General features: G+C 45.8%; 1 protein-coding gene and 1 long non-coding RNA gene across 5 annotated transcripts in view; one reads left to right on the top strand and one right to left on the bottom strand.

The window, feature by feature from the left end:
• The window catches only part of mgat5 (alpha-1,6-mannosylglycoprotein 6-beta-N-acetylglucosaminyltransferase), a 44420-nt gene that overhangs the window by 13345 nt on the left and 8800 nt on the right, over window positions 1-22275 (bottom strand). For all 4 annotated transcript variants that reach the window (XM_040177670.2, XM_078099330.1, XM_078099334.1 and 1 more), the window contains 9 exons: window positions 21740-21904; window positions 14261-14337; window positions 12875-12964; window positions 11521-11592; window positions 10119-10280; window positions 9005-9174; window positions 8555-8689; window positions 4959-5092; window positions 1914-2047 (listed from right to left, as the gene is read on the bottom strand). In XM_040177670.2, the coding sequence (XP_040033604.2) occupies window positions 1914-2047; window positions 4959-5092; window positions 8555-8689; window positions 9005-9174; window positions 10119-10280; window positions 11521-11592; window positions 12875-12964; window positions 14261-14337; window positions 21740-21904 (1139 nt within the window). The remainder of the gene's footprint in view (window positions 1-1913; window positions 2048-4958; window positions 5093-8554; window positions 8690-9004; window positions 9175-10118; window positions 10281-11520; window positions 11593-12874; window positions 12965-14260; window positions 14338-21739; window positions 21905-22275) is intronic.
• Window positions 10143-22275, top strand: part of LOC120820229 (uncharacterized) — a 28227-nt gene continuing 16094 nt past the window's right edge. The window contains exon 1 of the long non-coding RNA XR_013467153.1: window positions 10143-10324. This is a non-coding gene — a long non-coding RNA (uncharacterized LOC120820229). The remainder of the gene's footprint in view (window positions 10325-22275) is intronic.

Raw genomic sequence — 22275 nt, 5'->3', positions numbered from 1 at the left:
TGTTCAGCCAAACTCGCTTATCAATCTTGAAACGAGCCTGCGAGGGTAGCATTGTGGGATGGCTGTCCATTCTGCTCTGCATGCGCGTGTGTGTGTGTGTGTGTACGTGTCTCCGCCAGCTATGTGTGATTTGTCATACTTCATCACATTCTCTGTTCTGCTGCCAAAGACCCGCGGCTCTCTAACTCCTACTCATTCTCACCTTTCGCCAGGCTCCCTTCTGCCACGTCAAATGCTCTCTCACATGCTGATTGATTTAATGGAGCTGTCTTACACTCACTTTCTTTTGTTAAATCTTTACCAGTTGGACGGATGTAGATTGAAATAGATTGACAGAGTGGCAAAATACATTTAATACCTCATTTTGTAGTGTTTGTGTGTGTGCATGGAAAGAGACACTAAGAGAGGGAGCTCTGCTCTTCAACTCCGACTCGGTTGCTATGGAAACGGCACCCTCAGAGGTGGTACGGCCATTTCATTACAATGTGGATACAATTTCGAATCCACACAGTTTTCAAGAAAGTTGCCTTAATTCTGCATCTTGTGATGGAAAAATAAATGAAAAAATATTCTCTTACATTTTAGCTCCAGAAAAGGGAAAAGCAATTACGCAAGGTAGATGTAACATATACATGTATGTTTCCTCTACTATTATAACTGAAAAGGTCTGGATTGAAAAAACAAACCCCGCCCCCATCGTTTGGTCGGCCGAACCATTGACGGAAATTCCGCTTGCGGGTTTAAAGTCTGTAAAATCTTATCAAGCAGAATGTTTATTTTGGTTCAATTCATGATGCCTGTAAAGCTGAGAATAAAAAGATGTGAAGTAGCAAACGTTATTTGGATCTTGCAAAAGAGTCTTTAGATCATTAATTAATTCATCCCGTAACCTGAATTTGAATACATTGTGCATTTTACCTTCATGCGAGAAAACGGTTTCTTGAAGTGGTTCCCACTTTCTATTTCAAATATCATTTTCAAATGAAAACCTCTCAAGCGGCGAGCGCTTTTTAAAAGGACGAAGGAAGGAAAGTGGAGAGAGCCGGTTATCAGTCAACTCCAACATGGCCTTTTAATTTAAAGCAGGAGGTAATGAACACGCCTGGGAGTGATTGGCAACTAATGCCCCTTGCTGTGAGCCCCCCCGGCCCCAATCCCTCTATCTGCCCTTTATGAAGCTAGACTGCTGTGTGTTATAAAGCAGAGCAGCTCCTTGGGGATTAAAATATATATATATATATATATATATATATATTTAAAGCCTTACAATGTGGCTTTGACATACGTTTTGGATTCAGTTCAAAATGTGGACTGGGTTGTTGTTGCTGGTGATGTTTTCCCGCTTTCTTGTTTTTTCAAACATTTCCTTGTGCTGCGTGAACGGTCACTGGTTACATCATTTACTAGGGAGAAAGATTCAAGTTCGACCGGTACATTGCGTTGTGCTGGAACCTCATCAGGGTAATCCCGAGCTGCCGTGCCGAACAATGAACCCACCGAGTCCCGGAGTCTGCTTCTTCTCGTGTGTGTCTGGGACGCAGTAATCCCTCGGCCTGTGTGCCGCAGTGTGAGCATGCATTTGCATATATTAGAAAAACGTAACGGAGAGGGCGACGAGCTGAATTTAATCTCCTAAACCGGTTTTCCCTGTGAAAGTTTTTACCCAAGGTTGTTTAAAAGAGTCTTGCTGCAGCGTGTGAGTGTGGGCCTTTTCGTCTGCAAGTACGTCTCGGAGCATAGATGTGTACGTCGGAAGTATTTTAAAAGGTGTACGTGTGCACACGTACGTGTCGATGTCTTTGTGGGTGAAAAAGTTTGATATGACCTCATCTTTTTCTTAACCCCGCCCTTTTCCGCATGGGTGTAAAAATGAGGTATTGTAACGTTTTTGTGCACTAAACGGGAGACGGCACCTTCCAGAAGTTGTCGACCTTCCCGTAGACGAGCGACTGGTTCTGCCTCTTGATGTCGTCGATGTGCCGGATGTCGCTGGCGTTGAGGTGTTGCTCCACTACGAAGCCCAGGAAGCTGTTGTCTGGGGTGTGAGCTGCAGCCAAAAGAACAGAGGTAAATAACAGCAGACACACAATATGAATAGTAGTGCTGTTAAAGGCTCTCAAAGGCCTCAGATAACTCAACACAACACGTGCATTTAGCGCTGATCATGATACTGAGAGAGTTGTTCCTACTGTTCCCTATTGCCTGCCGATGACTGGTTACTATGGGAACAACCGAAAGAAGCTGGTCAAGTGTCGAGCAGGAAAGCTGGCAGCGCTCTACATCCAACTGCAATCTGCCTTGTAAAAGCAATCTGAAGACCATCGTGGGCACAAAAGACGCAGTCCAAAAACAAAAAATGAACAAAAAAAACAAGCCACTTAATATTCTAATTTAGGAACGGTTATAAGCAGAATGAAACGGCAAACTCGTCACCCGCTTGGAGCGAATGAAGCGGGCAGACGAGGTGTCCGGGTGCACGGTTGTGGTTTGTGTCGGAGCCTCGGGGGAGCCGTTGTGGTCGGGGCTCTGTGATTTTACCACACCACTATTACTGGAGAGGCAAATTAGGGTCAGTCAGTCACAGGCAGATGGGATTGGCTTTGGAATAATAAATAAAAGAGGGATTCTTTTGGAGAACATTTCAGCAAAAAAGGAATCAGCTGCACATTCTGCCACCTGCCGCCATTTAAACCCATTTAAACTGCAGATATCCTCTGGACCGATCCCACCTTACGTGATAAAAGGGGATGAACGATGCCATTTATATCTGCTGTGTCATGATGACCTCAGAAACAATGATGTACGGTCATTGTTAAACAAACGCGTTTGTTTTTTCTGATCAGTGTTGGCTGGAATGTGACATTTTGTTCCGAGCTGGCTCAACAAAGAGCCAATGTTTGCTCGCTGCGTCTCTCCAGGCGGTTCCCGTATTGGCTTCAGTGACATATCTTTGGGCAAAGATAAAACAAGAAGAAAACCAGAACAAGGAGCCAGAAATGTGTATAATAATAACAATAACAAAAATGTGCAGACAGATTTCTCCTCAAACGCTTTAAAATGAGCACAAGTTGTAGTCTTGTATTTGACCTTATCGCAATAACAAATACACCGGAATGTTGGTGAGATGCTCCTCATACTTTAAATATTGAACCGACACGCTTCTCTCAGCGTCCTGACTGGACTTGTTCTAACGTATGGTGCTTCTTCAAGCTGGTTTAACCACTTGACAGGAGTAACCTTGTTTGTACGCATTGGGTCGTGTGTGTGTGTGTGTGTGTGTGTGTAGGAGAGCACAGGAATGTTGGGGCGGATGTCAGCAGATATCAGCAGATCTGTGTGAGGGGTCGGTGTGGCATAGTGGACTCTTAGCGGCTACGCTAACGAGAGCTCCCTGATGAGAGAGGGGCGGTGTAGATGATCACCGCGTTGCCCCCGCCAAGTTGAACACGTTAAGGCGACAACACGGCTTGGGTGTTGTAGAAAGTGGATGTATGCGTTTCGGACAGCGAGAGACAACGCAACATGGGCTTATTAATGCTACGCAGATTGAAAGCAAAGATAACCCCTTTGTGAGCTTTACAGCAGCTATTAGCTGAGGCAGAACTCAGGGTCAATTACTCATGTGGCAATGCTGCAAAGATGTTGCCGCGTCTAACTGGAATTTTTCACCACATCTATGAAGGCTAAAGCATTGAGCAACGACACACAGAACCACTGCGTCACAGGCTTTAGAGAAGCGCCGCCACGTATACCATACATCTCCATTAAAGCACAGATTGTTATACATGTGGACGGAGAGTCTGGATATGTCAGTCAGGTCCCTGACCAAAGTCCTGTGTTCAAAGTCTGTTGTTTAAGCTGATTATCTACACCCAGAATATACTTTATTATATTTGCAACTCAGCTCCCCTGATTATAGATGACTGTGCACAGAGAAAACTCCGCCTCTCCAATTCTCCACTCTGACGTAGATTAACGAGGACATTTGGCCTCGCCTTGTTGTGTTGGACATAGGCCACGCACGTGTTTTAGAGCACCAACTAATCGTAACAAATGAACAACCACCAGTCGAGGATGGATTATCTACTTGGTCCTGATATGTCCGTTGTTATATTTACATTTAGCTCCGAAAACGTAACTTCTGAACCTTGAGTCAGCCGCTGTAAATGGGAGCTGATGAAAGCACTGGCTGAGATTCCCTGACCGCTTTCCCTGTGCGCACTTTGATTAAATGTAACAAAGTGGAGATATCTGCTCTGTTCATGTCGCAGTCTTTTGAGTTGCATGGCACGCACGCCGCTCTTCAGTTTGAAGGTGGAGGCGATGGCAATCTGTGGTTTTAACACTCCGCCGAACCACCGTGCGCTTGTTTCACCGGCGATATCATCTAACCTCGTGACTCTCAACTGGATTTTGTGCAAAGGCCCCAGTGTGCTGTGAGAAAGACACACCCTATTCAGCGCACAAAGGGCCCCATTCAGGGGCCGCGGCATTCAGGACAGGGCCAGGCACTCACCTCCCAAGCGGAGACCGCGAGGGTAACATTTCACTTTCTCTCAGCCGTGGGGAAAAGGTCAATACCCTAAGGGGGCTACCACCCACCCACACCCCTCAGCCTCGCTCGCTCTCCATCGCATGTCTCTTTTCCAACCAAAACATCTCCTGCATCGGGGATATTAGGCACTGTAGGAGGGCGTTATGAGGAAAACTGATTTATACTGTGAGTGGCAGTGTTTGACTTGTTCAAACAACGTTGAGTGAGTAACTTTTTAAATTTGGTTTATCAATTTTGGACAAATTGGGGTTCCTCTTCCCTGAAACAACCATAAAAATAAAAGTAAACATGTGAAATCCTGCAGTTGAGACTATTTTACATTTTTGTTCGACCAACTTAAGCTTTCTACTTCTTTTGTGTGTGTGTGTGTGTGTGTGTGCATCTTGGCGTCCGGCTGACTTACGCAACATGGTGTTGAACTGCTGCGGGTTGAGGTTCCACTTCCCCCAGGGCGTCTTGTGACCCTTCGACTGGGCGTAGTGAGCGTGGTTAAACTCGGGCTCCGTTCCGAATGAATCCAGCACCCGCAGCATGCACCTGCGACGTCGCACAAAGGGACAAGTTTTAACAGCTGCTCCACAACGGAAGCGTGTATGATGAGTAGCTGACATGGTGTTAACGTCAGAAGCAGAAGCCATTTTTTTTATCAACCTCACGTTATACACAGCCATTCGACTGAGCCTGAGCACGGTGAGCATGCACCAACGCGTTCTTGCTTGTTGGTGCCACGCAGCAGGTAGATAAACATCACTGTGTTTAACAGGTTAAACAGAAGCTGAAGAAGAACATGCATTTTGATCGTTTAGGATGTATAGTTCGAAACCCAAACTGTAGCTCACGAACAATCTTAAAATTTTTTGAATGGATTAATTCCACCTTTACTCTTTACTCCACCTCTCCAGACATTATTGAAGGGTAACCCATTTAGAACGCCATTAAGTCAATTAATAATTTCAATACTAAAAGCCAATTTCCAGATAGTTGAATTGATTTGATGGACAAATACGTTAACTAAAACAAGACTATTTAGCAGTTTGGTCGAATCATCTGAAAGCTAATTTTTAAAGCTGTAGTAACATAATAATAATACATGTGTGCAGTGAGACGGTTCTAAGTGAGACCTTTTCATAACGTGTGTAACAAGATCTCATTTGGAATGGAGCATGCTCCTATTTAGCATTTTCGTTGGAGTAATCAAGAACGAATACGTCTTAAATAATGTCTGTATATTTAGCATAGAATTAAAACAGCTCCACATGCGACCATGACAACTCTCCAACGACGCCTTGCCTCTGACAGCGAGACAGCGTGGCTGACTCAAAGGTCGAGACGCAGCACTAAGTGGACCACAGCTGGGAGAGGAAGGCGCCCTTCGACCTTTAACTTCTTTGCTCACTGTTACTCACTTCTATTTTCTAGATGCTGGTTGGCCGTTCATTATCTACATATTTTTTAGTTGAAAAGAGTTAGGAAGGACATAAAAGCTAGTATCAATCAGCCCTTCTATCTCACGCTAATAAATATGATGATTCTCCGATATCTTTCAAACTAAATCTTTAAATGACGACTATATTTAGAGTCCATCTTGAGCTGGAGAAAAAGATTTCACTGGGGCCGAAAAAACAGCAAAAGACTCCAAATACTCGGCGTAAGTTATTAGTTGAAAACCAGACCTGCACACACACACATCATCTGCAGCTAAAACTCCCCCCTATCCTTTAGTGATCGCCCCTCCGCCCAGTCAGATGCTGTGCAGCTGGCTGTGTGAACTGTGAAAGGCCCTGAGAGAGCACAGAGCCCGGGAAAACGCACCGTGAGGCAACTTCAGACTGACAGCGGAACAACACCACCAACAACAACAAAAACAACAACAAGCCCACATGCCACATCTCCACTGGCTCTGGGGAGCAAGAAAAACAAAACAAGCCTCATCCGCCCCCAGTAGATCTGTCCTCAGCAGATGGAGGCGTGGCAGGATGTGGATACGGCCGCAGTGAGTCCGGTGAGCACGCGACTGCCGTCATGGCCTAACGAGTTTCACTCAATCCAGCTGTGCTGTTGTTGTCGAAGTGGAAGTGGAGGTTTTACAGCGATGCGATTCACCCAAAGTGATCCCAAATGCATGATGTATCACATCAGCCTTCCGCTCCTGCCACGTTAATAAATGGTCCCGTATTGGTGATTAGGATGCGCAGCAATCAGTTGGGAGGTTATGTCTTCTGTGAGAGTACCTCGGGGGTTTGCTTTATGTCGGCAAAGCCCCGAGGCTAAACAAATAGCTGCACGATAAACAGACGTATGAATTAATGATGCGTCTTTGAAGAGCTGAGCTTGGTTAGATGTTAAAACAAGATGTGCACTGTAATGGGTTATTGGTTATTTTACTGTGATCATCATGCTATAATCTTTGATTATTCAGCTACTCTGACATATGTAGGAAATATTCCTTTTAATGGACACTGTGTTGCATTTCACAGACGTGATTTATAACTGTAATCAAGCAGCAACTACAAGCTTTTAAGTGCTTTAAACATGTTTGAGTCATTTGATTGTGCACTACATAAATAGCATGCAGCAACATTAGTGACAAACATTAGCACCAAAGCTTAGCAAAACTGGCAAGACGTAGCATTTTATAAGCTTTATTTTGACTACGTGGTGTTAAATTTCATTCTTTCCCAATGGAGTTTGTTAGCTAATCATTTCAACAATGACCACACATTTCCTGTGTTTTGGTTGTAAACTACTATGATGGAAAGCCGAAGCTGTTCACTTCCAGCACTGTGGTTTTTTTTTTTTAACTCACACATCTTCAAAGCCAGTTGTTTTCTTCTACCCTGAGATTAAGAAATGAACTGGGGCTTAAATCACACCCTGCCATGAACACACAAGCAACACATATAGACGCTCCTCTGTCAAAAAAAGAAGGAGAAATATAATTCCTGGCTGAATAGACAAGCGGAACCAGCGACGAAATGATGAAATCTAACTTGTGGACGCACGTCACTGATGACTAACTTGTTGTTTGTCCAGTTTCGTTTCTCCATCATCGACTTCCAACGTGGCGCTCTCCCTGCAGCCTCGCTGGTGCAGATGAAAGCGCGATTGGATGAAGGGATTAAATGAAATAAAACAACGGGGCGACGTTGGCTCAGAGCGGAGAGATGCAGCGCTGTGAGATGGGCAGCCGGAACAACGGGCCGATAAACAAATGAATGAATCACACGCGGAGGGAGGCCTGAAGGACTTGGTTGCTTTGTCCCCCCCAAAGACAGAGAATAAACCAGAGAACAAGGAGCACGATAACAACTGCATTAATTGCTCAGAAGGACCGCGGGTCAGATGTGCGAACAAATCCGTAGCGCTCCGTCCATCAAATATCTCTCTCTCTCTGTGTCGCAAACAATCAAAACCTGATGGAAAAAAAGGAGGAACCATCAGGGCCCCCAGACTCATTGTTCCCTCTCTCTTCCTGTCAGTTGGCGCTGATGAGAGCTTATTCAACAAAATAATAACAGAGAACCAGACCAGTAGGCCTCAACCGGTTTCCTCAGCGGAGCAATCTGCAAAAGAATGGTGTCCAAAAGATGCAAAAAGATAGACGCCACGTGGCCTTCTGGGAAATTGCATAACTTTTTGAGAGGAAAATTGTCCCGGCAAATAAGTCCACCCAAGGCAGCGTGAGGATTGACAACAAACTGCTGATTTCCTGAGGAGATAATAGAACGCCCACAAACGGACGTAGCAGGGAGCGACAGGTGGAGATAATGAATGAATGAGTTGCAAATATTGTATCCTCATTAAGTAGTTGTGAGTGACGTTAAAAAGTCACGAGTCAATGTGCAACGCTTTCATTCATATTCTGATTCAAATATTGCTAATTCGTGACATCACATTTTGTTTTGTTTTTAAAAGCGAAAAAAAAAAAAAAACTGGAGTATCTCATGTGAGTCCGGAGCTCAGGAAAAAAAACGGCTGCGTCGATGTCACTGCACTTACTGGTAGTGGACCCAGGAAGGTCCCAGCGTCTTTTTGAACTGTGTGAGGCCCACAATGTCGATGTAGATGAGCTCCACCACCTTGTCGCCCTGGGTCGGGCAGCTGGACTTGTTCCCCATGACCTTGCGCATGATCCTTGGGGGAGAAATGTTTCAGGAATGAAATAAACTTTCTCATTTAATGTTAAAAATGTTGTACTTTTGGATACAATTACAAAAACGCAGTTCAGTTGCCAGTCTAGTTCAAACAATATCGTTATCTACCTGGAAAAGCCAACAGCAAATATTTGACAAAAAAACGGCAGCCTCATTTGTTTAACCTCAGTCAAATAAACCTAAACAAATAGTTGGTAGGTAGGCAAGTATTACTGGCTTATACAAGTAGGCCCATTACTTGTGTGCTAACCGAAACAAAGTTTAAAGAACGTCGCAGCACTCGGTGTGTACTGACTCTTTGAGCTCGGCCAGGGAGGCAGAGATGCGGACGTCGTGGCCCAGCAGGTACAGCGTGGTTATGAGGTCACTCCACTGGACCAGCTCGCCCAAGGGGCCTCCGCTGAAGGCGTTCTCCGCTATTTTGAAGCCCGACTCCTTGGTCAGCAGGCCCAAGTGCACGAGGATCTGACGGAAGGGAGGAGGGAGGGGAAACACCTGATAAGAACGTTGCATACTTCACAAGTGGGTTTATGGGAGAGAATTGCATTCTAACCAAGGTTTGTGCAAAAGAAAACCGATTGAAAAAAGCTACAGTTGTTGTTTTTCAATGAGGGTTGATGTGTCACAGCGAGGGAGCTAAAAGAGATGTGGAATCTGGAAATCTTTCAATTCTCCCCACAGATTCTTGGTGGAAAAACAATGTAGTAAATGCCTACAGAAAAATGTTAGACGACTAATTCACAGACACCCCGCTGGATTCGTATTAAAAAAAGATTTAAACGTTGCGGTGTAAGAAGCATATTAATCATAGTGGGGGACCGTGAAAGTGGCTGCTCGTTGTGTGCTGTCAGGTGCACAGTGAACACGCTGAGGAATACATATGCAACAAACACACACACACACACGTTGGCAGTAATAGCAGACTCTGTTTGAAGTGGCCGACGCATTTTTCATTGCAGACAGTCGGCCGCGGCCCCGTGGCTGCACACGAGTATAGGATTAATACGTGCGGATTAGTATCCAAAAGAGATTAGCGTTTGCAATAGCTTTGAAAGTATCCGTTGAGAAAAGCAGTCTTTGTGTAATTAAGGACCGGCTTACAGAACGCTGAGGAGATGCGGATGGACGGATGAGGGCCGTGGCTCCTTGTCCTCTGCTTTGTTTAAGGGGCAATACTGCAAGGTGTTGTGCGAGTGTGATGTGAATTATGCACCAGTGGAACGCGTGCATAATAAAGTGGGTAAGCGACGGAGTATCCGTGTCAGTCCCTCCCCTCCACCATCACCTCTCTGAGGTGTGAATAAAGACAGGTTGAGGTAGAGCTCTTTCAGGACTTACATTCCTCTGATCTCGACTAGGACGCACATTTTAGCTGATTACCTCCTTTATCGGTGATGTCACCAACTCACCTTCTTCCTCCGGCGGTGGCCCAGGTTCTGCTTGGCGGCCAGCGAGCGGACGGCGTTGACCCACGGCTCAGCCATGCGCTTGATCCTCAGCATCATCCAGCGGAACTCCTCGCGCTGCGACATCACGCGGTACAGCTCCTCGAAAGTGGTCCGGACCTCCGCCTGCACAAACCGGGAACAGCGGTGTTGAGGGCCGCCGCTCAGAGGTAAACAGAGTCTGCTTAGTGGTAAAAGGGTATTCCAATCCGCCATTTTATTATATCTGACCACCTCAGATTGGCAGATGGAGAGCAGGGATTGTTTATAGAATGGGTCGCCGGCCTCTGTGTTCTATTTGTCTTGGAAACCTGTCAATAATCATTGAAGCTGGAGCTCAGCTATTCGTTTTGAGGTGTTAATAACCACCGGAGGCTGTGAGAGACGTTAGCGGGGGAAATTATGTGTGTGATTTCTCCTGAGACCCAAAAATGTGTGACCCCAAACACCAAGTTCTATGAGTCAGTCACGCTGCTGAAACTGAGGCTGCTGACAATCACGTTGGCGCGGCACAGTAATAAAACCCTTTTGAATACCACACAGAGCAGCATAAAGGTGTAAAGGAGAGGAGGAGTAGCGGCAGCGGCCGTTAACAGCTCCTAAGGTGGCTGAAACAGAGAGGCGGCGGCGGGTCATTAGCATCTGTCATCGCGACAGGAAATCACTTCCTCGGACTGATCCTATTAAGATCCGGGCCCCCAAATTAAAATCTCCAAAGCCTGTCAAATAGCGTCTCCCCACCGCAGAGGGCTCAGTGCTATTGATGCATCCACAGAGTGGAGTGCTTAATATTGATTCCCCCGCAGAAGAGACAGGTGTGTGTGTGTGTGTGTGTGTGTGTGTGTTGCGCTCCAAGTGGAATTTGAGTGAGCTGGTGGGTTGGCGGCGATGGTAGAACATTACTCCGGATTCGTTCCGAGGCCCCCGTCCCTCTCTGCTTAGCGCCGCGAGAACTGCCGTGATTTTTTGATTAGTAAGGAGGCCCGTTGACACCGTAGACACCTTTGTCCCTTCATCCGCTGCCACGCGCTTAGACCAAACTGCTATTTTGGTGCATTTCACATACAAAAGTAATATTAAAGGGAGGTGCTTCTTAAATTTTAAAAATCCCATTAGATGGGATATGAGAGGCGTTTTTGTCTCTGGTGTCAGAATGATGGAGTGGGACTTAACAGTTTAAAAAATGTATGCTAATGGGGGACTCGCTGTCATAAAAGTCTGGAGTCGCTTCTTTGAAATTAATACATGCCGGCCACTTAGATCACAACCGCGCAGCAGAGCGAAGAGGCCGTCTGCCTTCAGCCCGGCAGCGAGAAACAAGAAGGCTCATCATCTGAAGAGCAGATGAGGAGGTCGGGGGGCTCACCTGTCCCCTCCTGTCCAATTCTTCGTTCAGGTTCTTTGTCCTCCAGGGCAAACGGGGACACCAATTCTCCACCTAACAAAAAAAAGGAAATACGCACACATTTAGTTTTTGACTACCTCAACGTGGCGTTTCTAAATGCTTTGTTTTCCTGAGATCTGATTGCGGGTTTTTTCATGCGTGTTACAAATGTCGAAAGAGCAACAGAGCTCAGAATAAGTAGTTCAAGTAGTTTTTGGGAACTATAGGAGTGAATTCGTCATAGAAGAATATCAAATTTAACTCCGGCCACCTCCGTCAGGTCTTTCTGGAAAACATGATGTATGAAAATAAGAAAAAAACACGTTGACGCAAGGCGCCAATGGGAGAAAGGAACTTGATCCCCCTTGACCGCTTAACGGCGGTCACAAATCCTTTGTGAATACCTCTGGAAGAAAACAAGGGGAAGCTATAAACAGCCTGAGGAGACCTGAGAGGAGAGGAAAGGAAACAAGGAAAGGAGAGAAGATTAACAAGGAGTGGGGAGAAGAGTCAACAACAAGAGGAGCAATCACAAAACAAGGACAAGGAAAGTAGACAAGGAAAGTAGAGACAAGAGGCTGAAAAAGTCTGCTTTTCTGCCTCAGCATTTCCTTTCTTGTGTCTTGAGAGGAATAAGTGCAACACCACTAGAGACAAGAAGAGAAGTATGTCCACTCTGCAAACACCGGATGGACCAACGCAGAGAAAGAAGAAGTTTCTCTCCTAATGGGTTTCGCCGTAGTCTATCTAACTTCCGTTTCCACATTTCAGCTCTCTACGCGCTTTCTTTAGCCGGCTGCAACACTTTCAGCTCACCTGCAATATTCATAACAGGCTGCTGACGTTCGTGACTGAAACATTTTTTTTTTTTTCAATTAATGACGCCAGGCCTGTTCAAAATCATGGAATATTTAAAGTCTCTAAAAGTATATAATGCTTTTTTCCCATCAGATCTGCAGAGACGCGCCACGTCTTCGCCCAGGGGATAAAAACTTGTGCCTCGTCTCCCTGCCTTCCCCTTGAATCCTCTCCTCCTCCTCCCACAGCGTGCTCCTCAACGCACTCTAATTTGCTCTCAGTAGAAGATGAAGCTCTCTCTACCTCTCATTTGTCGAGCTTTTGCTCTTTTATGATCGTTTTCAGTTTGTCGTTGAGCTCCATTGTTCAAAAACTATTATGGAGGCACACTGTTTCCTGGCTGATGTACACACACACACACACACACACACACACACACACACACACACACACACACACACACACACACACACACACACACACACACACACACACACACACACACACACACACACACACACACACACACACGGCTCACCTCGCTGAGGTAGATAAAGAAGGAACAGGTGGATCCGTCCACGCCGTAGTTTCCGTAGCAGGAGTCTGTGCGCCACATATCCTTCATCCACTGAGGAAGAGGAGGAAAAAGTAGTGTCAATTAATGAGCGGTTAGATGTTTTTCACTTTGTTGTTCACATTAACAGCCACACAGATGTCATTGGAAGCTTTTTGTTGAAGTTGATGTTGATTTACCAGCGACAGTGCCGAGTATGCGGGTTGTGTTGCCGGGAGAATACATAACGCACAGTTGGGACATCTATAGCACCAGCTGTGAGTATAGTTTTCATTCTCCTGGTGGAAAAGGTTCATGCGTGTTTTTATCCGCGGCTCTGAGGTTCGAGAGGCAGGACTGAGACTTAAGAAGTCACAGGCTTTAATCCCCGGAATCAAAACAGGAAGAAAAAAAAGACAGAGGGCTTGAAAAGACGGAGGCTGTGTGCCTCTTGCCGAATACATGTGCAAGTCATTGAGCTGCTCAGCCAACAGGAAGAAAGGGAGGTTGCTCTGGTGTGTGTGGGGGGCGGGGGTATCAACACTAAAACAGGATTCTGTACAAACAAATCTCCCAAAAACCAATAGTGAAATAGCTAACGAAAAGAGGAAGAAGCGGCATTTGGACTTGGTTTAATCTCTGGCAGGTGGATTTCATTGCGCTGGGAAATGCGGGCGAAGGGGGGCGGTTTAGACGGACACCCTTGCTGCACAGTACATGGGCCGAAGGGAGCAGAGATACTACAGCGGAGGCTGGCAGATGGGCTTGGATCCGACCTCGCTTGGAATGGCGAAGATTGCACTGTATTGGCTTAAACCGGCAGTTTAAGAGCTCTATAAAAAGGGGGAATGGACTCGGTCATAACTGTGTACCAAGTGTAAAAACTGCAGTCAAATAGCAGTTAAATGGAAGAGTAACATTATGAGCACAATGTGTGCGTGCGCAGCACGCGTGGCATCGCCCGGCGTCGGAAATACACACCGTGCCGGTGGACGATTGGGACCGGCTGAGCAGATGGTGTGTATGATAGGGCCCGATCAGCGCCGGGGAGGAGGGCGGCGCACACAGACACACACGCAGATAATATATATATTTTTTAAACAGACTTTGGGTTGAAATTGTGCATCCATCTGTGCGCATTGTTTTGTGCATGCGCCTGTGTCATCGCGTGCAGACGTATAATATTTCCGCGTGGTGGCGGTGAAACTAAATCATTGTTTACACTAGTGGTGTTTTTAGTCTAACTGGTGCTGTTATTCTTGCCACCTATTTTCCACTAATTTCCAAAATGACCTATTCTCAGATATAAAAACAGACAGTGAGGTGGACAGGCTGCCTGTGTGTGTGTGTGTGTGTGTGTGTGAGATTCACCTTGACTTTGCCCTCACAGTGAGGGAAACCCTCCAAAGGCGGCAGCTCGCACTTCTCCTGGGCTCCGCCTAGGAGGTCTGTAGGAGAGAGAGAGAGAGAGAGCAAATTAATAGTTACGCCTACAACAGAACCTCCAGCTACCCAAGCAGCAGAAATAATGGCCTCTGGCCACATGTTTGGTTTCATTTGGTCGGTTCATGATGTCACATACAGTTTGAAAACTCTTTTTTTGTAAAGGGGGTCTTGTGCTTTGCCATTTTCGGCTAGTTTTGCCCAAACGGAGGCTTCAAAACATCTAGAGACTTAGCAATTGCCTTTCCTGCTTTGCCTCTAATAGCCCAGAAAGCCGATATCCGCGGTGGCTTCTCTTCTTATATTATCACCTTTTTTGAAATCCCCATTCAGAGACGTCGACACCGTCGACCTTTACAGCCGGAACATAAATAATGCATGACCGTAGGCGGGTAGATCAAAGCTCAGCAGCAAACGCCAAGCTGATGTAATGAGTTTGTTTGCAGGGGGGTGTTTTCATGAAGCTAATCAGCACTGGTTTCTGGTTAGATGGAAAGCCACGACACACGTTACCATCAGCTGCTTTTTGCAGCATGCCAAAAATGAAAATGCCCAGCTATAGCGTCTGTACATTTCAAACTAGGGCGCGGAGTTTGTACGTTTGTTCCCCATTGTCACTATACAATGGGTAGTGCAGACTGTTAACAGGTGTAATTTACATGACACCGGATATCCTCAGCTTCGCATGTGGCAGCGTGGCATTGTCCATGATGCAGACAGACTTACTTGGTGCCATGGGCACCTCTAAATATGGTTCACTTGAGGCGTCAAAAGTAACTCAGTTCACGCCATTTGAACCTTTTTAGAAGAAAGACTGTGGCCGAAGTGATGACGATGGCGGAGTGGAAGAGTCCCAGTGAGGACCCGATAGGTGTGATCGAAAGGCCAATCCCGCCGCGGAGACAAAAGCACAAAGGCAGCGATGCAAACATTGCTGAAGATTACATGACAGGTTTATCACAGCAGCAAAATAGGGAGAGGTCAAATGGAGTATAGGGTGTGCAGCATTTTATTAAAGTAAACAGGACGGAGATAATGACAATGAAGGAGGGATTTTTCAGTGCATTGCACGGCGAACCAGAGATCACGGTTAGCAGCCCATCTAGAGCCCTGAAGCATAGTGTTCTATCTGGACAACAAGAGATGTTACACACATCAAGGTTATTTTCCCCTCTCTCTCCCTGTGGCCGTGTGTGTGTCCATGAGGTAATGTAAAATTCGACAACCAGAATTAGATTGAAGACATCTGGTTTGTGTTATTCTTTCTCTTGCGCTCTTTTCTCGCTCAGACTTCATTCTCAGGCGCACAAAACTACAAAAACCGAGCGGGACCGACAGTGACCGTATCTATTGGCGCACATATGATACATTTCGAGACAAGTACTCAAGGTTTGTCACTGAGCCCAACAAAGGGGTTGCTGTGGTGATTCTGTGACATGAAAAATAAAATTTAGGAGGGAAGAGAAAAGGGGGGAGGGGGGGGGGGGCGTTGCAGCTTCCATCATCTCCATGTCCTCTGATCCACTGGCTCAGACACCCTAATTTTAGATCCACTTTGCCAGACATAGTGGAGGTATCAGTGTGTGTGTGTGAGAGAATCTATGCAGCGCCTCATGAATTAGACAGTAGGCAGGATGCATGATGGACGCCATCTTTGTGTTCGTGCCTCGCCAAGTGCGACACATCGTTTTATAAAGTGACATCACCTACCGAATAAACTCCTTGGAATAAAACTGTCCAAAGTAACATTTTGCTAATAACAAGGCTATGGGGGAGGTGTAAACAGGAAGTAGGTGCTGACTGATGCCTTTTGTTCTGTTGTGGTTGGGCTCATTTATTTTCCCATGCTCCTAAAAAAATAGACTGACTGACTTCCTTCCTTGTCGCGTTTATAGCCTCGCACTAAGGGAGTGGAGGCCAAGGCGGTGAAAGTAGCTCAGGAAGAGAGGAGGAAGTTGTATGTCCCCATATCAGCGAGCGCCGTCAAACCAAAGGACAATTGGCACACAATACATGACCCCGCTTCAGCCAAACAGTTTCTCTTTCCACCACACGGGTCTTCTCAGTGGGACAGGGCCCCCCGTTTGGAGCTGGTCAAAACACACGTCTCGCGCTGTCAAAAAAAAAAAAAAAAATCCCTCACGTAACCCCTCTTTGAGTTTCCTCTTTCTCTGGCTTTCCCTACCGCGAGAAAAAAGAGCTGTAATCAATCCCTCTTTAGAGTTCAGGCAATCTGATCGGCCCACTGTTCTCTTCCAAATCCCCCCGGGAGGAAGATTTGGGGGATTTTGCACAGACATCTCTGACTAATGCTGTGGTGGTTCTGGTTTGGAGATCTGCGGGTATTGTTGTTGTTGTTGTTGTTGCTGCATTGCGACGGGACATTAACTGACAGAAACGGCTCCGCGCAAGTTTCTCCTGATAAAAGACTCGCCCGATCGGTTTGTGAACGGTAGATACTCTTATACGCGCCTCGGTCTAAACTCAGCGGCGCCGCATTGGTGTGCAGTGATCCGCCATGGATTCTCTTAGATTACATTTTAGGGTTATGTGTTTCTCAGCTGCTTGTGTGAACGCACTCAACACGCGGACATCCATCCTCGCATGTGTATGCTGCTCCTCCCGCCGCGAGAGAAATCAGACAAACCGACGCAAGTGTGATTGTGTGCGTGTTGATCGGAAAGGAAAAAAATAAGGGGGGGGTCATTGCCCAAGGAACGGCTCATAATTGGTAGAAGCAGGCAGTGTGGATGATGTTCCCACAGCGCAACTAGAATCCTGGCGCAAGGAGGGGAGAGGAGACAATGGAGGAGGGAGGATGCGGAGGAAGGGCGGAGTGAAGCAGAGACGAGCAGTACCGGGGGGGGGGGGGGGGGGAGACATTCCATGTCTGAAATACATCTCCCAGATTCCATTCTGCAAAACGGTCGCTGAATTTAACTACAGAGGGAAGGAAAACAAAAGGCAGAGGGGTGCACGTGTCCCAGCCAATGGTGCGTTAGACCCAGATGTTCCTCCCCTCCCACCCACGCCTGGAGTGTGTGTGCGTGTGAACTTCTGGAGTGGCCTTCAGATTCCAGCTGAAGAGTGCAAAGCTTTTATTTAGAGTTCTTGTTATGCTGCAGTTGGCTCTCGCTCTTTTCTTCAGTGATGGAAAACACTGCAGAGTCGATGCCGATATTCTACAAATTGACAAAACAGACACCTCAAGACAGACGCTGTTGTTTCTCAATCAATATAGCTGCTGAATTTATTCAGGGCAAAGAATTGTTTTCAAAAACTAATAAAAGGCATGGATGGAGGCGCTTTTCCTCAAATTGAAAAGATCTTTTCCACCAGGCGCTGTGACTTGTTGTGACTTGTGCTCACACTATAGACGGGTGCCCTAGAGGTGGGGCTGCGACATGAATTAATTGAAATTTTTTAAATTATATTTTGTTTCACTGAAAGAAATAGGCAATTACATCAAAAACACAGAGAGGAATAGTGGAACCGAGTCAAAGACATTTAACAATTAGACAGTGATCCTCCCTAATCACAAAAGCACCTTAAATCCAAGAGAAAGAGCTTCTTTGTGTAAAATCACACTAGTATCTCCAGTTTGAATTGGGAAGGAGAAGCAGAGTGCCCGACATGTCTACCCAGTTACTTTGTAGGGATTTGAGGGAAGGTTTGGGTATTTCCCCTCCAGGAGAAGTAGGCTTTTGAGCGAGTGGGACGTGGAGCGCAATCACAAGCTCGCTGGCGTCGAGCTTAAACAGGCAAGGAAACTAAACGTAATGAAAGCAAAGCGGTCTGGCTGCATGCAACAGTGGAAGAAGATCTGGGCCCCGTTCCTCGTACGTGGTTCAACAAAGTTGATCAAATGTCCTGTTAGCCAGCTCAAATTAACCAGATGATAGATGTCGGGCTATCTCGGTTCCTCAGTCAGATCCGCTCGCGAGCGGTCTCGTTAATTTGAACCAGGCGTCAGTCATCAGGATAATTGCGCGTTCATGTTCTACTTCAAAAGGGGGAGGAGTCAATCAACAAAACAATGATTCTCTAACTGTATAAACGAAAAATAAACTCAAACAAAGAGGCACTTTTTTGTCCATTGAAGAACAAGAGATTTTCATTAACATATACGAGGAATTCAAAACCCTAATATGTATATTTGAATCATTTCTGTCGTATATATTGAACGTATACGTAGATCTTTTACGCTGTTCATTCTGTACAAATGATATCCATAGATGTCTCTCCATCCCAGAAGAGGGATCCTCCCAAGGTTTCTCCCCTTTTTTTCTCTGGGGAGGTTTTCCTGTGGCGATGGGTTTCGGGACAGGGGACCTCAAATGTGTACAGACCATAAAGCCCTCTGAGGCAAATTTGTGATTTTGGGCTATAGAAAATAAAATTGAATATTCATTGCAAAATCTAACACGCCACCCCCGCAAGGCCTTAAAAGCACGGCAAAGTATTGCAGACAACTTAAATGCATAAGTGTTGTAAAAATGTTTTGGCTAATTTTATCACCCAAATCAATCAGATTATTTTTCTTTAAATGTGCCTGTTGTCATTCGGCTTAATCAAATGAGATCTTGCTGGCAAAAGTGATTAACGTTATCTCAACTGTTACAGAATAAGTAGATAAAAACAAGAGTATCTAATTCATACAAACTAATAATTATGAGATGTGTACATGTGTATATGCATGAATGTGTGCCGTATAGAATTAGGAGTTTGAATATGCGTGTGCAAATTTGTGTATGGGCAGATCAGTTTGTAAGTATTTTTCAAAATCAGAAATGCAATATATAAGCAATGGAACATCCAGAATTTTCTTAAATATATAATAATAAATATAATATAATAATAAAACGGCATGTAACGTTTTCCCGACGTTTTCGCATCGTACAAAAATGTACAGTGTGTGAGACAGTTAATGCTCAGCTGCGGCGTATGGTGTTCACCATGTACGGCTCGAGAAGGTCTTATTGTGAATAAACAACTCAGTTAGCATGAGCAGTTAGTATGAGGAAAGCCTAATGACGCGTTAAGGAATTAAAGAAAAGGTTACATGTATGTCAGTGCAAATGTTCATCAAAAAATACCTCTCTTAATACTATATCTCTTTACCGTAACAAATTCCCTTTAATGCAAACATAACATTTCAAACTACTGCTGCTTTAAACTAAAAGCAGTGGCGACACACAGGATGTATTTTATTGTGATTGAACCGCAGGTATTGTATTTGTCCCCAATAGTATGCAAGAAAAAAAAATTGGATACAGGCCAACAATCTCAACAATTCTCTTTTGCCCAAGGCCACTTTGTCGTTTCAGTCTTTTTTTTGCTATAACTTGCAGAAAAAAGACATAAAAAGGCGAAAATAAAATCCAATATAAATGGAAACAAATGATTTCTGCTGCTGAGTCTTTGCTGCAGGGCGGCGAGCGTTGGCGCTCATGTGGGTGTTTAAAAGCGCGCGGGATCGGACAGCATTTCTCAGCATCTTGTTTTCCCTGAGTGAGTTCTCTGTGTACTTTATTAGTATCGATCCACGTCCTGAGGAAGTAAACCGGCCTTCAGGAGCGCCGCAGAGAAGCCGCCTCCTCCTCATCCTAAACCTTGTGATGCTTTTGCCGTTCAAATTGTCACCCAGCGCAACCGCCAATGAATTCCATTGTTCTGGTTTTGGCAGCAAATCCTTGTGTTAAGTACATGGATGGACAGCAGGGAGTGGCGGTTCGCCATGAGGTAACGGGGTAAAGGGTAACCCCATTGCAACCCCACAATCCTCCCTCTCCTACCTTCTGTCCTTTTGACATTGAGACCTCGGGTCTCATCTTTCACCGTGACCGGCAGACAGAGATGCGAGCGGATCAATAGTTGAGAGAGACAAAGCAGCGTGGACGCCCCGAGCTGTGAAAGCACAGGTCTCCGTTCACTGAGGAGGCAAAGCGGCGCTACAAATCTGCCAAATGTCAGCGGTTGTGTGAAGGAGGTGGGACGCTGATGACTTTTAAACACAGGGAGGAATAGATTGTAGAAGGGGACAAAATGGAGAAGGGGACAAATGCGGTTGCAAATCACCATTCGTTGCGGCCACTCTTCGCTTGAGATTGTGTATGTGTATTACATTTTACAGCTCACACACGGCAAGCTAACCCATCGGCAGCCGAGGCCATGTCGACCTTCTGATCCCGCCCCTGTTGCCGTTGGATAATGGCGGCAGCGCACAAGACAACTAGAGCGAGGCCACATTTTAGAGAGATGACCAATCGAGAGAAACCGTGAACACGGCTGAGAGTTGGACTACAGCACTGAACACACGTCAAGGTGAGGCTGAAGCTTTTTGTTGGTTGAAGCCTTTTGTTGAATTCCTTTTTAAAAATGAAAAAAAGACCCAGCTTCGGTCCTGAGTCCTTAAAAAGAAAAAGTATTCAAACAAGGCGGCCGCAGCAGTGCAGCTCCATCTTGATCGAGGCCTCTCTGGAAGCCAGTCGTGTTCCGCTCACAGTCCCGATTATTATCTGTGTAATTGCCTCCCAGTCTGGGAGGAGCACTGGAGTTGGCGGCGGCACTAACCCGCCACCCAGTCCAAGACAGGAGACCTGCTCCGATCTAGACTGACGTGCTTGCATTAGCTCGGAGGACTTTGTTCGCTCAACACGCATTCGTGAAACCAAATGTGGTCTCTTGAGGGACACAGCTGGATCTGAATACGGTCCAACCTTATTTTTAGAGTGTTATTATTTATCTTAATAAATAATCTATTGGAACCTGCAGATAAAGATCAGGTCACACTAATACTAGTAGCATTGCCCTATTTGTTGAACACGTGAGTCAAGGGAGTCAAAATTTCATTGTGAGACATCACGCTGGCGGTCTGGCGGATATATTGATGACGCTAGTGTCCATAAATAGGCCAAATTAAATTCAAATTTTAAAGAGGAAGGAAGGGACAGAGGCACGTTGGATTACGAGGTGGCAGTTCAGCAGCTGTCATCAGGGATTACATCCATTCAAATGTGCCTTTGTACAACCAAATGAGTCTAATCTCATTCTGCGTAGCGCCTCAGAGAACATTCCTACGGTTTAATGCTGCGTAAACAAGCGCGAGTGAGTCCCCGGGTCCCTTGAAAACCAACACTTTGCTCTCTCAACTGGGCTGAATTTGTCATCTGAAAGCTGGAAGGAAAATCAATGAAAACTAATAAAAGGGTCACGCAGTGTGAATGGAGGCTTTATTTGAATTATGCCCAAAGATGCAGTCTGGTCCCATAAAGTGCGCGTCTGCACGGTGTGCACTTCTCAGAGCCCCTTTGGTACAAGATTTCCAACTTAACGGCAGACTTAGGATAAAACATTGTGTCTCCTTTCAGCCTCTCCGAGCACAAAAAGGAATGATGAGATACGTACCCGCCACATTTACTTTTTCCAAGTTGGTGCCGCTGGGTGCGGCGGTGCTGATGGCGTTGGTCAGGTTGCCCCCTGTGCCGTTGTAAATGTTCTCCACCTTAGACTCCAGCTTGCCCAGACGCAGCATGATGTTGTCCAGCAGCACGGCGAGGGTCTTCTTCAAATCTGCGCATGAGGACGGATATCGGATTACTGGGGTGATTAGGGAAATGTTTTTTTTTTTGTATATATCAATGGATTAAATCGTTTAGTGGGCAGTCGTGTTTTATTTGAGACGGCAGCTTTTACATATCGGAAGAAAAAGAAAACTACTGCTACTTCCAACATGTCCCTCGCTTGTCCCGGTCACAAGTCGATCTGTATCTGATTGAATGGGCAATCAGGCTCCACATCATCACGAAAAAAGAGCAATTATTCCACTTTGATCACAGCTCATTTCATTTAGGATACAGCGAGGACTTTCCATCTCACGACTATGGCCAGTCTTTGGACTGAAAGCAGTCCGCTTCAGGAAAAGAAGTTGCAGCGACTTTGCG

This window comes from Gasterosteus aculeatus, chromosome 1 (assembly GCF_964276395.1).
Source record: "Gasterosteus aculeatus chromosome 1, fGasAcu3.hap1.1, whole genome shotgun sequence".
In the NCBI taxonomy this organism is placed as follows: domain Eukaryota; kingdom Metazoa; phylum Chordata; class Actinopteri; order Perciformes; family Gasterosteidae; genus Gasterosteus; species Gasterosteus aculeatus.
This window is presented reverse-complemented; position numbering and strand designations above follow the sequence as displayed.